Here is a 17000-nt window from a genome sequence, read left to right as displayed (position 1 = left end):
CATACTATCTCCTCTTTGGGAAGAACATCCTTGGGAGAAGTTTTTTCACTGGGGCCAAAGTAGTTTTATTTTTTCCCACCAAATGTAACCAACCACCCCATAACTTCCAGCACCTATGAGCTCCCCTTCACAGAGGCACAACAAGCAAAAGTAAAAACAGGCTATCAGTTCTGAATAAGGAAAGAAAAGAAATGTAGCAGGATAGAACAAGGCTAGATACCAGCCAAGGCAGCGTTTCTCCAAGTGTGGTCTGTTGCGCTCCTTCGTCAGCTCAGCTGAGGATTCACTCGCCCACCCAGCCCGGTGCTGCCGCTGCTCCCCACGCAGCCCAGGTCATCCTTGCACACTGTTACCTTGAGAAACTCGCCCTCAGGTGGTAGGGGGAGGACTGCATGTGAGCCTCCTGAGGCCCAGGCTCCACATGTCCTGGCCTGGGGCAAAACAAACTGACCGGTGTGCTCTCAGGTAAGACTTTATTGTAGACCTGGCTGGGAGAGCCCCCACTCCTCGTGAGGTAGGGAAGCAAGGTCGCAGCAGCAGGCAGCCCTTTCAGTGCCCCCTGCCCGGCTGTAGCCCGATCCACCCCACGCCTCAACTCCTTTGGTCCCAGAGAAGAGCCCTGCAGTGATTTTCTCTCCCCACTTCAGAGAACGGGGCTGTCTGCCTCTTGAAAGCGGGGGTTGACAGTGGTCGTGATGGCGCTTTGGTAGAGAGGATTGTGGTCCTGCGGAAAGAAGTTGCCAGTGATGAGGAAAAGTCCCAGGACTCCTCTTTTATCTAGTTCTAAGAGGCCAGCCTAGAACTTGAGCAGGAACCCCAGGAACTGATGAAATGAGCAGAGGAACCAGGGTAAGCCTGCAGAGGAGGCACAGGCCTGGGGTGTGGGGTGTGTAGAAGGAATGGGGTGGAGTTGGGGATGGTGAAGCAGAAAGCAAAACCCCTGTAGCCAGGGGAAGCATGGAAAACCCCACCCAGTGGGGGAGGAGGCAGGCTCCTCACCTGCTTCCAGTTGAGATGCTGCCGCTCCTTTTCAAAACGATGGAATTCTCGGCGGTCATAGATTTCCACCGAGAGCCGATAAGCGAGGACCAATCCCAGTCCCACCGCCACGATGCCCCCTACACAGCCCAGCACAATGATTCGGGTGTGGTCTGCTCCCTCTATGGGGAAGAAACAATGGACTTCTGGGGGCCAGGGCCTAGGAATTGATCACCCGTCACCCACAACGTGTCCAGCCCCATCAGCCTCCCTAGTCTTGCCTGTCATTGAAAACAAAAGGAACTTCCACAGGATCAGGGTTATCCCAGCACTCAGGGCCTCAGCCAGGTCCACTTGATCCAGCATCTGCACTCTGCTTGCTTCACAGCTCTGCTTCAGTCCCCAGCCTGATTGCCTGGCGTTTTCACCTCCAGAGTTCTGGCCCCCTACCCATTAAACTTGCAGGACTTCATGTGGCATGTCCACAGTATCCCTGCCCACTTACCCTCTGGAGGTCTCACTGTGAGCACAACTCTGCCTCCAGCTTCATCCTCTGCCAGAAAGAAGAAGAGCTGGTTGTCCTGGGTTCTCTCTTTACACCAGCTGTCATCCAGGGTAGGGGTCAAAACCAGAGTCATGTTGGCGTGGGCACACGCTGTGCTGCAGTTCCTGGCCAGGGGACCAGTCCCAAAGGCTTTGCACTCTGCACAGTCCCTGTCCAGTGGGTACCAGTAAGTTACCAGCTGGGCAGTTGTCACCCAGATGACCCACAGAAAGAGCAGGTGGGCAGGAGGGGCTCAGTGAGCCCTGTTCCCGAGGTGCAAGGCCTGAGGGCTCACCTGTGTGTCTCGCATGGTGTCTTGCAGCCTGAGCATTGATCACAAAGGGCACCATAGTAGCCGTCGTCGCACTGGCAGCGGTCGCAATTGCAGTGTCCGTGCCCATTGCAGAACCCTCCGTCAGGACTGACACAGTTGTCCGTGTCACCACTGCATTCACATGCTCTGCCCGTGCGGTTGGCGTGACAGTGACACACTCCACATTGGCAACGGCCAAAGCCTGAGGTAGGGCCACACAGAGGGTGACAACCATCCTCCACAGCCACTGGGCACCACATGCCATCACGGGCTGCCTAGAGCTGATCTGCTCCTGTGCATCCATTTCCCTCTCGAGTGTGTCAGACAACTTCCAACCCCTATATCACAGCCTGATTCCTGCCCTTGGTATCAAGAAGTTCCCAGAGCCTCAACGCCCTTGGGGGGCCACTCTGACCCCACCCTTCTCCCCAAGTCTCCAGGTACCTCCACAGAGGATGCCTTCATGTCGCTCACAGCTGGCATCGTCACACTCGCACAGGCGTCCAGAGCTCTGTCCACTGCAGGTGCAGCGTCCACACTGGCATTGTCCCCTCCCGCTGCACAGGGGCCCTGTGCCGTTGGGGACCCGGCACCCAGACTCCAGATCTGGGGAGGATAGCTCAGCCTCCGAACACTCACAGAGTCGACCCAGGCGGCCGGGGACACAGCTGGGAGGGGAAGGGAAGAGAGGGAAAGGGGGGATCAGAGAATTTGACCATGTCTTGACCTGCCTTTCCCCAAACCCTCTAAACCTAAGATCTCAAGATAGCTGGAGAGAGAGCGAGGCTGAGAGGAGCATGGACTATAATGGAGTTCCGAGGAGTAGAAGAGCAGGGAGAGTTGCAGCAGAGGGAAGAAGCTTCAGGAGGTGAAAGTCAGGGTCGAGTCTTGGAAGGTCTACGAAAAAGATACCTAGAGACAGAGTCGCAGGTGGAGGGATGGAGGACGAGGTGGGAGTACGGGGGAGCCATATGGGTGAAGGGAAGTAGGCCCTCACCTGCACACCCCACACTGGAGGTGCCCCTGGCCATCACTGCAGTGAGGAGCCTGGAGCTGGGCGTCGCTGCAGTTACAGTCACACACTGTGTGCAACTCCACAGTCAGCTCCTCAGAGAAGCCACGGGCTCGGAACCTCAGCAGATGAGGCTCTGGGAGGCAGTGGGTAGCTTGGAAAGTAACCCAAAAATTCACCTGAGGACAGGGCAGGGGGGAATCACACTAAGAGCCCATGAGCACACACACTCCTGTGCACATACACACATCGCAAAGCCATTGGTCATCCAGAACACTACTTAGCAAATGAAGGGGCAGGGTCATGCTAACACCCATCTCCTAGAAACATTTGAGGAAGCTGCTCATTAAAGTGTCTGAGAAAGGACAGGTGGAGGACACCCCAGGCTTTTTACATTGTTTCCCAGGCCTGTACCCCCCATCCCCTCCTGCCTGCTCAATTTCCCGCTCCCATCCCCACACCCTTCCTTCTCACCGTCTGGTTGATTCGGACTTGGTTGCACTGTACCCAGTCGCCAGCTTCACTCAGTCTCTTCTCAGAATCCCCACATTGAGATTCATAAGAGATGCGGACCCCCGGAGGGAGAAGAGAGTGTTCGTGTTCGAGGGTCACAGTGGATGACAGTCTCTGGGGAAAGAGCGAGAGAGAGTGACCATGTGAAGGCCAGTTACAACTCACACCCTCTCCAGCTGTTCCACATTCTGCCGGAACCCCACCCTCAGCCCACCTGGGGGCTCCTTCTGCTCTGCCCAGTCAGGAGGAGTTTCTGCAGGAAGGACCTGGGATGGCCTTGAGCGAGAACACAGGGTCCAGAGGTTTCCAACACGGCATCTCAGTGCCGCTGCGGCAAAGACCTGGTGGGGCTCAGGGGCTAGCCAGCGCTGTACACATGCAGTAGCTAGGTTTTTCAAACCTCATGTCTGGACATGTCATCTGTGAGCATACAAGGTCTAAAGAACAGATTCTTTCCATTGAGTTTGTCCTGGGAAATTTGATATTGTCTCACATTTTCTCACCATGGGTTTAGAACACAGTCTCTGTTATCAAGAAGCCTACAGTCAAGTTGCAGAGATAAGACCTAACTCCAAGAAACATGAATTTTTATGGTTCTGTCTACCTGTAAAATTCCATGGTTCCTGTGAAGAATATCTCTGAATTATTGATAAGCTTATAGTGAAGGCAATCTCCAGATATGACATTCTTTGTGTATAGACAAGTGCCAGCCCTTGCATCTGTTATCTGTGTGATCTTAGGCAAGTCACTTAGCCTCCTCCCCATGGATAAAACTAGAATAATAGTTTCCAAGCAGGGAGGGGGTTTAGTGGAGTAAATGAGACAGCAAACAGTGTGTACTTGGGATGGTGCTTGGCATGAAATAAAAACTCAATCAATGTTAATTCCCTTTCTTGCCCAGAGCAGTGCTTCATGCTCTGTAGAAATCAGGCACTTAAGATTTATGAATGAGTGCAAGACTGAGTGAGCTGTTAATGACAACCACACACACAGACTGTGGGCAGGAGCTGTGGGGTGTGATACCAACAGGCGATTTTCCTCTTGGTTCTGCCATCCTACCTGGGGGTCCCTTTCCACTTTCCCCAGTGCCCCTCCCCCCCAGCCCCTCACGTTATAAGCATCCATGATGAGCTGCACCACATTGCTGGAGTCCTCACTCAGCTCCCCCACTGCAGACTTGGGAATCAGGTTACTCAGCTCCTGCGATGGGGGGAGTTGAGGGAAATGGTGGGTCACAACTCTCAGGAAATAAGCTTGCCGTGGGCGGGGGGCGGGGTGGGACTCTGGAAGGAGGGCATATCGGGAGAGGAAAATGGGCCTTTGAGGGAGCTGAGAAAGGCTGGGCATGGGAGGGTTTGCATTCACACAGCTCTTACCCGGTAGACAGGTAGTGTGGCACTGGTGACAGCAAAGATGGGCTGAATGTTTGCCGCAGACAGGGCCTGGGCTACTTGACCCACAGAAGGGTAGTCCTGGAGCAAGGAGTGGGGACAAGGTGAGTACCCCAGGCCCCCCTCACAGAATGCAAGGTGCCCTGAAAATCCAGGGTTCCACCAGCTAGAAGGAGGGGAGGGGCTGGGAAGTGGAGGGACATGGAGAGGAGGAGCTGCTGAGGAGGATGGCAGGGTGGCCACCATAAGGACAGTGAGGCTACAGGGAGAGGTCCTGGGAGAAGAGGTGTGGCTCCCACGGGGAGGGTGGGGAAGGGTGGCGACTCACAAACTCTGGGCTGCGACTGTAGAGGCCATTGCTGTCCAAGTGGCAGTGTCCGTCGCTGGGCATGAAGATGCCGCCCAGCTTGCCGTCCCCAGCTGTGTGGAATGTGTCATCTGACGTGAACACCAGCAGGCGGGACACATTTCTCCAGCCAATCTGCTTCTGGAGTGGGGTGGATGGGAGGCTGTGCACCTGAGCACAGAGGGCCCTTGAGCTACCCCCACCAGCTCTACTAGCCAAAGATGTGGCCGGCCTCATTCTGACTCAGTTTGTCCATCCCCCTGTCTCCAGCTGCTTGCTTCTCCCCAAATAGGGTTGCTGCTAGTAGAGGCCTTGTAAATTAGAAAAGTATGCCTCTTCCTCTAGACATTTCACTCCAAACCACCAGGAAACTGTCAAAATAAATGTGCAAACTACAGGGACTATAACACAAAGGGCACCCCTAGAACTGTGCACTGACTAACCACAGCTGCCCATCTTGGCTCCAACCAGCTCATCCAACTCAAAGACCCTCCCCGCCCCCTCACCTGGCAGAGGGCAGCCTGCAGAATGGCATCAAAGCCACCTTCGGGCAAGTCCAGGTTGCCGGACACGTTCTGGCGTCCCACCTCCCGCTCGAAGGCCTCTGCATCCCCAGTGAGGGACAGCACATGGTGAAAACTGAAGGGTGGCTGGCAGCTCTCCAGCCGGGAGGGGCAGGGGTGACGAAGCTTGGAGGGCACTGTGCTCACGAAGGGCAGCACCGTTTTGTCCACGAAGGAGCCAAAGCCTGGGAGGAGTCATGAAGGTAGTGCCAGATGTCACTGGGTGGGGGGCCACTGCTAAGGACTCAGGAAGAGAGTCCCCAAAAACTGGGGTGGGGGACAGTCACAGAGGAGCTAATGGGAGAGGGTGGTCCTAAAGGGCCAGGGACCCAGGACCCAGCAGGGGCAAAGGAGCAAGTGCACAGGCTCAGGGAAGTGGGGAATGGATATGAGGAGGAGGACATGATGGTGGCAGGCAGGGGTTTGGTGGAAGCTAAAGAAGCCTCGAGTGTGCAGTGTAGTAATGGCAGCAGCAGCAGAAGATGAAGCAGGGATGGTGGACAGAGGGATGCAAGCAGGTGCGGCAGGGATGGTGCACTTAGACCTTGGCCAGGAGACGAGGCATCAGGGGAGTGTCCAGGTGGCACGTCTAGGGCATCTCTGATGCTGGGAGCTGTCTGAACAGGCTCTCCAGATTCGGGGCCTCAGTTACCCTTCCAGTAAAATTAGGGGTACTACAGGACCCCTAGCTCTGACCTAGAAGATGTCTCTGGGGATAGATATCAGGAACCCGTGGCCTGGCCAGGTCTGTTAGAAACCAGGAGAGGGCACAAGTGTTTCGCCCCTTCATTTCTACGCCCCAGGTAACCGGCTTGCAGGAAAAAAACCTCAGGGCAGCCTCTCACCTGAGTCTGCCTGCTCTCTCTCCCCTTGAGAGCACAGTTTCACTTAAATAAACCCTCGCTTTACTTTCTTATCCTGTGTTTAGTCACTCAGTGGTGTCCGACTCTTTGGGACCCTATAGATTGGAGCCCGCCAGGCTCCTCCGTCCATGGGATTCTCCAGGCAAGAATAATAAGTGGGTCGCCATGCCCACCTCCAGGAACCCAGGTCTTCCTCATTGCAGGTGGATTCTTTTTGTCTGAGCCCCCATGGAAGCCCAGGACTACTGGAGTAGGTAGCCTATCCCTTCTCCAGGGAATCTTTTCGATTATTTTCTTGGAGTGTGGGGGGTGGGCAGGAGAGGGCAGGTGAGGCCCTTGTGTGTCCTAGGCATTGGCAGAGGGTGGGGTGCGGCTGGTTAGAGGCAGAGGGCAGGCAGGAGCGGGCAGGGCTCCGCGGGGCTTACCAATGCGCACGGAGTCAGTGACCTCCTGCAACCGCACCAGCAGCGCGTGCCCGAGCTGTCGCACGCGCTCCAGGTCGTCCTTCATGGAGTAGCTCAGGTCCATAAGGTAGTACAGGTCCACGGGGTATCCCTCAGCTCGAAGGAAGCGGACCCGGAGCTGCTGGGGCTCCCCTGCGGGTAGAGGTGATGGGGAGGTCAGCGGGGCGCGGTGGAATCCCAACCCCCGGCCTCACTGCCCATCACCCCTTAACTCACCCGGCCGCAGCGTGACCCGGACCCGCTGCGGCGCCAGCTGGGTGGCCCCCTCGCCGCGGGTGCCCTGGCTGAGCGGGTCATCCTGCAGCACCTCCTGCCGGCCGCGGGGCTCCTCCAGCTCCCCCGGGAGGCAGCCCCGGGCCAGCAGCTCTTCTCGCCGAGCACAGCGCCGCGCCTCCGCCTCCCCGGACGCTGTGAAGTTCTGCGCGGCAAGGGGAGGCGCGTGGGGAACCCTGATCCCCCGAAACCCTCAGCCCGGCTCCCAGAACCACCCTGCCGTCCTGGCCACTTCCAAGCCCTCCCCTGTTAGGCAACTCCCTGAGCCCCGCACCCACCCCCAATTCCCTCCCCTCCCTTCCTTCCACAGCTACCCTCGAACCTCGTACTTACTTCCTTGTCCAGAGCCCACTTCCTACAGCATCTCCCTTCTCCTACCCTCATCTCGACACCCCCTTTCCGCCAGATACCTACCTCTCACCTCCCACAGCAGGACAGAGTTCCTGCTGAGATCTTAGGGACCTCACTACCATTAAAAAAGGAAGAACCTGTCCTCCTAGTCCACCCTCGCCCCGCCCCGCCCTTCCCTGCTGCAAACTCAGGCCAAAAAAGGAAGGGGGTCAGATTAAGACAGTTTCTGGGAAGGGAAACGATAGGGACAGAAGAGAATACCCCCTTCTCCTCAGTGTGTCTGGTACCCTGGGACTGGCTGGGGAGCCACAGGGGAAGGAAATGGTTAGAGCAGCTTCTCAGCTGGCCCAGGTGCCAGCCAGGCTCTGGTCTGGGGACTGGAGGAGACTGACTCGCATCCAGCTGGCCCAAGAGTCCCTGCCTGGCTCCTCTGGCCTGGCACCTCTGCTCTCTGCCTCCCACTGACTGTGTCTTCCCCTTCCAGGCCTCCCAGATTCACTACGTGCCTTTCTCCTGGATCCACTCAGCTCTGGAGCTCTGTCTTCCCCCCATGAGTGTGCCCGCCTTTCTTATCTCATCTAACTCCCCATTTCCTGTGAGACGGTTCTGCCCCATCCCCCCAGCTCAGGCACCCCTTTTGCTCTGCTACACCAGAGCCCTGTCTCTTTAAGGCATGAACAAAGAACAGCTTTGTTTGACCAGCCAGGAAGACACCCTCTCCCCCACCCCCCACATCCTTCTTGCCACTTAGGTAGTTCAAGCCTTTGCCCCAAAGCCCATAGGCTTCCAGCTCCTTCCAGCCTACCCTCCCAGTCATAGGCTGCTGCATACCCAGGAACACACCTCCACCCCCAACCCAGATCCAGAAACCCAATCACACACTTTTGCAGTGGACTGACCCCCAACATGATAGTATGTGGAGTTGGGGCCTTAGAGAATAAATTAAGGTTAGATGAGGTCATGTGAGTAGAGCCCTCATGATCTGTTGATTAGATCCCTATAAGAAGAAACACCAGAGAGCTTGTCTGCAGCCCATTAGCAAGCCAGGAAGAGAGCTCTCACTAGGAACTGAATCAGCTACCACCTTGATCTGGGATTTCACATCCTCAAACAATTTGTTTGTAAAATAAATTCCTGTCACTTAAGCCCCCCCCACCCCAGTCTATGGTATTTTGACAGCCCCAAGCTGACAAATACACTTTCTCATGGATATACCCACAAAAGATCCCTCTCGCTATACACAAACAAGAGTTCAGTAAGAACATGCTTCCTCCAAGTTTAAGGTCACAAGTCTTCTCCATATATACACAGATACACAGATGCAGACAAACATGTATGCAGAGGACTCTTGCATGCATGTGTGTGCCCACACACATGCAATCACAGACAGAAGTCATATGTGCACAAACTCAGTCATATACAGGACTACAGAGCGTACCCAGAACGTCACACATGTACCCACACAATCATACTTGTATATCCAGGTTGCACACATTCACACACACACACGGTTCAGAGGTCACAGGCCCATCTTTACCAGTTGCTTGCACCATGCACAGCTCGGGTGTGAGAGGATGCACTTTTGGCAGGAGGGAGCTGGCTGGCAGGACCCTGGCAGGGACAGATTGGGATCCCTCCACTCTGTGGCCTCCTGTGGGGATGAGCTCTTGGCGTCCAACTCACTTTCACCTCTGCTCAGGGCCAGCAGGAAAACAAGGACCATTGACAAAGCCACCATGGTCTGTAATAGGATATAAAGGGGGTCACGTGGGTCCTCAGGAAGGGCCCCCAAACTCTTGGTCCTCTAAACTTAGCCTGTGGTTGTCCCTCTGAAAACTCTACCCCAACTCTTTATCTCCCCCCATAGTTTCACTTCCCCCTGTGGATTCAGCAGCTTCTTCAAAATGGCAGGAAAAGGCACGTCTCAGGCTGGGGTAGGAGCCTTGGAAAAGACCTGTCCCTCCCGTGTGCAGACTTTATGAGGCCAGAGTGGGCAAAATGGCCTAAGCAAGAATCTGGAGAGGGGACATGGATGCAGGAAGGTCTGCACACAGGGCTCTTCACCAATTCCAAGCTATAGTGGAAAGAGAACAAAACAGAGAGGAAATGGACCAGGTCTGGTCCAGTCTCAGTCACTCACTGGCTGGTGTCAAGTCAGACTTTCTCTCTGAGCCTTAGTTTCCATAACTTAAAGTAAGTGAGCTGAAAAAAATAATCTGACAGTCCTTTTAGCTTTCATAACCATGGATTCTAAAGGAAGAGGGCCAGGGGCTCTAAATAAGGGGGGGGTGGGAAGTCAGGGATTAGGAATGAGAGGAAAGAATGCTGGAGCAGATGAGGGAGTATGTGAAAAAGGCAGGGAAATCAGCTGTAATTGACCAAAATGACAGCAAGAGGAATAACAATTAGACCTTAAGAAGAGCTGTCTAAAAGTCTGAGATAATGAAGAAAGGAAGGCCAGAGTTGGTAAATTTTTCTCTTTACTGCACATTGCACAAAGGGGATCTAGAGTTTTGGAGATAGAGCTTGAAGTCAGGGTAATTCCTGGAATGACCTGTATGGAAGACCAGGCAAATTTGAGAATTTTAAAAACTTATTAATTGGGACTTCCCAGGTAGTCCAGTGGTTAAGCATCCGCCTTCCAATGCAGGGGATGCAAGTTTGATCCCTGATTGGAAAACTAAGATCCCACATGCCACAGGGCCACTAAGCCCACACGCTGCAACTAGAGAGGCCTCTGTGCATCTCAAGTAGAGAAACACCTACTTGCCGCAACAAAGAAGAGCCTGCGCACCGCAACCTAGCACCGCCACGAAACAAAATGGAAACTTACTAATTAAAATTTGAATAGGCAATTCAATATCACATTTCAAAAATCAAAAAGTTAATCCCAATGGCCATTTTTATAGAAATGCAAAAGGTGATCCTAACATTCATATAGCATTGCACGAATAGCCAAAACAATCTTGAAAAAGAAGAACAAAATTGGAAGACTCACACTTCTTACTTTCAAAACTTACTACAAAGCTGCTGTATTCAAGATAGTGTGGTATTGGCATGCGTGCTCAGTAGCTTCAGTCATGTCCAACTCTTTGTGACCCTATGGACTATAGCCCGCCAGGCTCCTCTGTCCATGGGATTCTCTAGGCAAGAATACTGGAGTATGTTGTCATGCCCTTCTCCAGGGGATCTTCCAACACAGGATCAAACCCACATCTCCTGTATCTCCTGCACTGCAGGCATATTCTTTACCCACTGAACCACCTGAGAAGCCCATAGTATCAGCATCAGTTCAGTTCAGTTCAGTCGCTCAGTTGTGTCCGACTCTTTGCGACCCCATGAATCGCAGCACACCAGGCCTCCCTGTCCATCACCATCTACCGAGTTCACGCAAACTCACGTCCATCGAGTCGGTGATGCCATCCAGCCATCTCATCCTCTGTCGTCCCCTTCTCCTCCTGCCCCCAATCCCTCCCAGCATCAGAGTTTTTTCTAATGAGTCAACTCTTCGCATGAGGTGGCCAAAGTACTGCAGTTTCAGCTTTAGCATCAATCCTTCCAAAGAACACCCAGGGCTGATCTCCTTTAGAATGGACTGGTTGGATCTCCTTGCAGTCCAAGGGACTCTCAAGAGTCTTCTCCAACACCAGGGACAAGCAAAGAGATCAATGGAATAGAATTGAGAGTTCAGAAATATACAAATCTAGACTTGCCTGGTGATGCACTGGTTAAGAATCTGGCTGGGGACACAAGTTCGATCCCTGATCCAGGAAGATTCCACATGCCACGGGACAACTAAGCCTGTGTGCCACAACTATTGTGCTTGAGCTCTAGAGCCCGCAAGCTGCAACCACCAAGCCAGTGTGCTGCAACTCCTGAAGCCCATGTACCTAAAGCCTGTGCCTGCAACAAGAGAAGCCACCCCAATAAGAAGGCCATGCACTGCAACAGTAGCCCCTGCTCGAAGCAACTAGAGAGAGCCCTTGCAAAGCAAGGAAGACCCAGCCCAGCCAAAAGCATTAAATAAATAAAAGAAAGAAATATACAAGTCCATCCCTGTATGGCCAATTGATTTTCAACAAAGCTGCCAAACCATCAATACAGAAAGAAGTCTTCAGCAAAAGGTGCTAGAATGACTGGATATCCACATTTAAAAGAATAAAGTTGGACTTCTACCTCACAACATACACAAAAATTAACTGAAAATGGACCAAAGACCTAAGTATAAGTTCATAAACTATAAACTCCTAGAAAAAAATATAGGGGTAAATCTTCATAATTTTGGACTTGACAATGGATTCTTAGCTATGACATCAAAAGCACAAGCAACAAAAGGAGCTAGATAAACTGAACTTCAACGTTTTAAACTTTTGTGCTTTAAAGGCCATTATCAAGAAAGTGAAGAGACAGACCACAGGATGGGAGAAAATATTTGCAAATCACATATCTGTCAAGTATCCAGAATATATAAAGAACTCTTATACACCTCAACAAGAAAGAGAAAAACAACCTACTTTTAAAATAAGCAAGGGACTTAGATGTTTCTTTAAAGAGGATTGATAAGTGAGGAACAACTGAGTAAAAAATGCTAAACATGATTAGCCTTCAGGGAAATGCAAATCAAAACCACAGTGAGATACCACTTCACACCCACTAAGATGGCTAGACTTAAAAAAAAACAACACACAGAAAATAAGTGTAGATGAGGATGCAGAGAAGATGGAACCTTCATACATTGCTGGTGGGAATGTAAAATGGTACAGCAACTGTGGAAAACAGTTTGGTGATTCTTTATGAAGTTAAAGCACAGAATCACCCTGGTACTTGACAATTCTACCCCTAAGGATATCCCTAAAAGAACTGAAAACGGATGTTTAAGCAAACACAGACTTGTGCAGGACTCTTCATCACAGTACCATGTACAATAGCTGAAAGGCAGAAACAACCCACCTGATGAGTGCCCACCAGAAATGCCTACCTGATGAATGGATAAAATATGGCATAGCCATACAACGAAATATTATTTGGCCATAAAGAAGAATGAAGTATTGATACATGCTACAACATGGATGAACCTTGAAAACACGATGTTCAATGAAAAAAATTAGTCACGGACAAGCACATATTATACACCTCCATTTATATGAACTAGCCCAACTAGGGAGAAAGCAATGGCACCCCACTCCAGTACTCTTGCCTGGAAAATCCCATGGCAACTTAGCAACGGGGTTGCTAAGAGTCAAACACGACTGAGCGACTTCCCTTTCACTTTTCACTTTCATGCATTGGAGAAGGAAATGGCAACCCACTCCAGTGCTCTTGCCTGGAGAATCCCAGGGACAGGGGAGCCTGGTGGGCTGCCATCTATGGGGTCGCACAGGGTCGGACACAACTGAAGCGACTTAGCAGCAGCAGCAGCCCAACTAGACAACTCCATGGAGACAGAAAGTAGCTTAGCGATTGCTAACAGTTGGGGAGAAGGGGAGGATGAGAAGTGACTGCTTAATGGGCAGTTTCCTTGTGAAGTGAAGAGAAAGTTCTGGAACTAGATAACAGTGATGGTTACATAGCATTGTGAATGTACCTAATGCCACTGAATTATACACTTAAAATGGTTTAAATGATCAATTTGATGTGTATTTTAGCACAATGTTAAAAATCAAAAAGTTAAGATCGTGAGAAATGCCTTCTCCCATTCCCAATCCACCCGTTTCCACACTTACACCAAGCAAATAACCATCATTTATTAGTATTTTTTGTTGCTTGTCATCTTTCAAGAGATTTTTAGTGTATATACAAACTAACATGAACATACGTATAGTCTTCAAGTGCTAGAATCCAGTGATGGAATTCCACAGATGCTAGAATACTTGGCACCCAGTTTTGCATCTTCCTCAGTTTCACTACTTTTCTTGGAGTTCCTACTGCCCAAGAAATAAAGAAATCCCTTGTTCTGTATAGATTTCCATTGCACGGATATGTCATGTTGTATTTAGTCTTTGTGATGAGAATTTATGTTGTTTCTAATTGTTCACTATTATAAACAATACTGCAGTAAAAATACCTGGATTTATCATTTCACAGGTGTGCATGTTGTATTAATAGGATACACCCTGGAAGAGGATTTGTAGGGTTAATAAATAGGAATCATTTGTAATACTGGTGAGCAGTGCGGGCATAACCGACATGACCTCCTGAAGGGCTGCAACAGTTCCCACAACCATCAGCAGTGCATTTGAAATGCCAGCTCACTCTTTCAGGAAGCATCAACATCCTTCTCAGCCTGGGCTGAGACTCAGTACCAGACACTCGACGAGGGGTTTGGGAAGGGGTGGGGTGTCAAGCCGCTGACCGCTCCCGTCCTGCTCCCCACCACCTGTGACCTCAGGCGTAGTAGATATATATTTAACAGAGCCTCCACCCTCTGCGAGAGAGACGAGCTCAGGGCTAATCCTCTGCTTAACCTCAGGCTTGCTGGCTCGGCTCGCCTGTGGTTGCCCAGGCTGGGGATGCTACAGCACGAACAGAGTTTTGACTCATCTCTCACAGGTGGGGCTCTGGGCCACACTGGTTCCCCAGGAGTTGCTCATCTCCCCTAAATGGGGCCCCAGACATGTCCCCCCAACCCCCTTCTCCCCTCCTTGGGATGCAGGACTTGCCACCAATTGTATCTTAATCTGTCTTTCCCTTTCTCTCCCCTTCCTATTCAGAAATCTGATTACACCTCTAGTCTGCTTTTCTCTTCTCCATTTCTTTACAGTTCTTCATTTTACTTCCGTTCCCCCTCTGATCCTAAACATAGAATGGAGAAATCTATTTCAACCCCGTTTTTTCTCAGATGGAAACCTGAATCCCAGAAGTGGTGAGGGACTTGCCCAGGGTCCCCAGCGAACTTGAGCAGAGGCAGGGGCTGACACCGACCAGGTCTCTCACTTTGTGCTGCTTTCCTCCCCTCCAACCCAGGCCCCATCTTCATGGGAAGTTTCACCTTCTCTGCACCAGTCCCCATGGGCTCTACCTAATCCCCTTTCTCTTTCCTTGGGGTCTTCTTTGATCTTCCCCCTTCGCTCCCTCTGGGTTGTCCATTTTCCCAGACTTAATTCTGACTCCAATACCCTATTGCCCCCCCAGCAGCTGAGAAAGAGAGCATCCTCCTCACCCATCCAGAATTCCCAAGTCAGGAGGAACCTCTGCTGCCCACTTAGCGTCACGAGGAGGAGACAGAACTGAGCCACTGAGCCACTGTCTCCAAGGAGTGTGGGATCTGCCCAAGGGGAGGAGGCCTGAGGGGAGCACAAGGCATTAGCAGGCGTAGCGGCTGGGGAGTAATATAGGGAGAACCTTACCTTGTATTAGTCCTTGACACATAGCCGTAAAGCAAATGATGGGCTCATACATCCCCGCCCTCCTTTTCCTGTCTCCAGTCCCACTCTTGGGAAACCAACCCAGGAGAGATGGGTGGGGGGAGGGAGGGTTTGTGAAACTCGGTGAGGGGAAAGGAACAGGAGATCTTGGGAATGCAGAGAAGATTTCAGAGCCCTTCTCAAGACTCAGCTGAACCCTGGGTGTCTTCGGGCCACAGCCCTCTTCCCAGGAGGCTGGGACCAGGTGGGGCCTGGGTGGGTAGCGAGAGGAGGCAGAAGGGCTGGTGCCCTGGTACTCACAGGTGCGTGCTTGCGTGCGGAGCAGCCCTTCCTCCGGCAGTAGCAGCAGCCTTTGTGTACTGATCTGGGAGGCTGCAGAGGAGGAAGTGACACACCCCGGGGTGGGGGAGACTTGGGGGTGGTGGGGGTGACTGATCTAGGAGACCACGGAGCAGATAAGGGTGAAAACAGGTCAAGGGAGTTGGTGACACAGGGGTCTGGAAGAAGGAAGCTCATCTACTGAGTACCTATTGTGCGCTGGATGTACCATCATAATGTTATAATTCATTCTCACAAGAACCTCATGACATAGGTGTGAAACTTCCCCCAGCCCCCTAATTTTACAGACGTAGAGGCTTAGAAGTACAAGGTAAAGAATTTTGCCCGAGATCACATAGTTAGCAAACTAGCTGATCTGGATTTAAATCCAGATCTGCCTGCCTCCCAAATTGATGATTTCTCTACTTCCTCATACAGGAACATGACGGGAAGGAAGAAATATGGAGGCAGTAAGTACTGTAGGAGGGGAATGTTAATGACTATTGTTCTTTCTGAAAACCTGGCGCCCACTGTCTTAGAGTGGGTGCTTAACTACATTGACTCTGGAGCCAAACTGCCCAAGTTCAAATCCCTGGCTCTGTCACTTACCAGTAATGGGGCCCCAAGTTATTTACTTACCGTTCCTGTGGCTGCTTCATCTGTCAAGTGAAACTCATATGATTGTTCTGAGAATGAAATGAGATTATTTGTATCAATTGTTTAGTGGAGAAGGTGGCACTTATCACTGGCTGGATAAGAGTGAGAATTGATGGGTGAGAAGTAATAGAAATGGGAGAATGAAAAATTCAAGATCCAGACGCTGGAAAGCCTGGGAGACATTGGCACAGGGCCAGGCTCAAAGGATGAGGTTGCAAGTCCAAGGAGTCAAACAGTGGTGGAGCCTGGGATGGGGGTGGCAGAGGTGAACTGGGCAAAAATGAGTACCCACATGGCAGCTGGAGTCGGGCAAGGATGAGGCTGCCGGGAAGAGGTTGAGGCCCGCAGTTGACCACGGAGTTTTACAAGGAACTGGACGTGATGTCTGTTCACAGGTCTGTCTCCTCTACTGTGCAGGGACCACAGAGCCCATCTCCTGGCAGGGTGTTCAATGAACACCAAGTCAGGGGAGGGGTGTAGCTGCCAGAGGAGCAACTGGGGAGAAGGGGGTCCTCCTCTGGGTGGGCTTCAGCCAGCCTCTGGCTCTCAGACCTCTTGCCCTTCCCCCACAACTAGGGTTGCCACAGCAATGACCCCTCCTTCCCTACAGGCCCTGTGGTTTCCTCTAGAGCTTCTTTCACTTTCTTCTTCTGCTTTTCCCCCCTCTTCTCCCCTGCTCCCACATCCTCAACCTCTCTCCCTATGTGCACAGGTCCTCGGGAGACAGCCAAGCGCAGGTAGGCAAGGCGCTATCCCAGGGAAGAAGGGAGGGGTGGGCGTTGATGGGGAGACACAGGGATCCAGGGAGAGTCCAGGGGCGCAGTGGCAGAGGTCAAAGGCAGTGGGGCTAAGATTGGGGTGCTGCAGGGGCTATGGCATGCAGGGGCAAGGAGAGGAATTCGGACAGAAGCTAAGAGTGGGGTCGTGGAGGGCAAGCAGGGTCATGGAGAGAAGGGTGGGCTCAGAAAGGGTAGATGGATTGACTCAGAAGGTGATCCTGGGATCATGGGGGTCGGGGGGTGGCGCGGCTCATGGGGTGAGGGGCTGGCG

At 52.0% G+C, this 17000-nt stretch overlaps 1 protein-coding gene across 4 annotated transcripts; it reads right to left on the bottom strand.

The window, feature by feature from the left end:
- Positions 1 to 456: 456 nt before the first annotated feature.
- ITGB7 (integrin subunit beta 7) lies at positions 457 to 15313 on the bottom strand. Of its 4 annotated transcripts, XM_005206155.5 has the most exons (16): positions 15276 to 15313; positions 14771 to 14894; positions 9149 to 9352; positions 7204 to 7405; positions 6949 to 7119; positions 5604 to 5845; positions 5080 to 5238; positions 4737 to 4832; positions 4471 to 4560; positions 3322 to 3474; positions 2833 to 3026; positions 2280 to 2503; positions 1818 to 2037; positions 1484 to 1692; positions 1000 to 1160; positions 457 to 724 (listed from the first exon to the last, which is right to left on the bottom strand). In XM_005206155.5, the coding sequence occupies exons 3-16, from the start codon at positions 9347 to 9349 to the stop codon at positions 644 to 646; spliced, it is 2403 nt and encodes an 800-aa protein (XP_005206212.1). In that variant the 5' UTR covers positions 9350 to 9352; positions 14771 to 14894; positions 15276 to 15313; the 3' UTR covers positions 457 to 643. The 4 variants fall into 4 exon arrangements, with proteins under 4 accessions (XP_005206212.1, XP_015326432.1, NP_001098835.1 ...); XM_015470946.3 differs by lacking the exon at positions 14771 to 14894 and having other exon boundaries at positions 14958 to 15313; NM_001105365.1 differs by lacking the exon at positions 14771 to 14894 and having other exon boundaries at positions 15276 to 15294.
- Positions 15314 to 17000: the final 1687 nt, after the last annotated feature.

The sequence above is a fragment of the Bos taurus genome, chromosome 5 (genome assembly GCF_002263795.3).
Source record: "Bos taurus isolate L1 Dominette 01449 registration number 42190680 breed Hereford chromosome 5, ARS-UCD2.0, whole genome shotgun sequence".
Lineage (NCBI taxonomy): Eukaryota > Metazoa > Chordata > Mammalia > Artiodactyla > Bovidae > Bos > Bos taurus.
This window is presented reverse-complemented; position numbering and strand designations above follow the sequence as displayed.

What these genes read in the sequence shown, in the direction of transcription:
- ITGB7 (XM_015470946.3), bottom strand. Translation starts at nt 9,349, where the DNA reads ATGGTGGCTTTGTCAATGGTCCTTGTTTTCCTGCTGGCCCTGAGCAGA. An exon ending in TGCAGGCTGCCCTCTGCCAG is followed by an intron (nt 5,239 to 5,603) that starts GTGAGGGGGCGG and finishes ACCCCACTCCAG; the next exon opens with AAGCAGATTGGCTGGAGAAA. An exon ending in AGCATCTCAACTGGAAGCAG is followed by an intron (nt 725 to 999) that starts GTGAGGAGCCTG and finishes TTCTTTCCGCAG; the next exon opens with GACCACAATCCTCTCTACCA.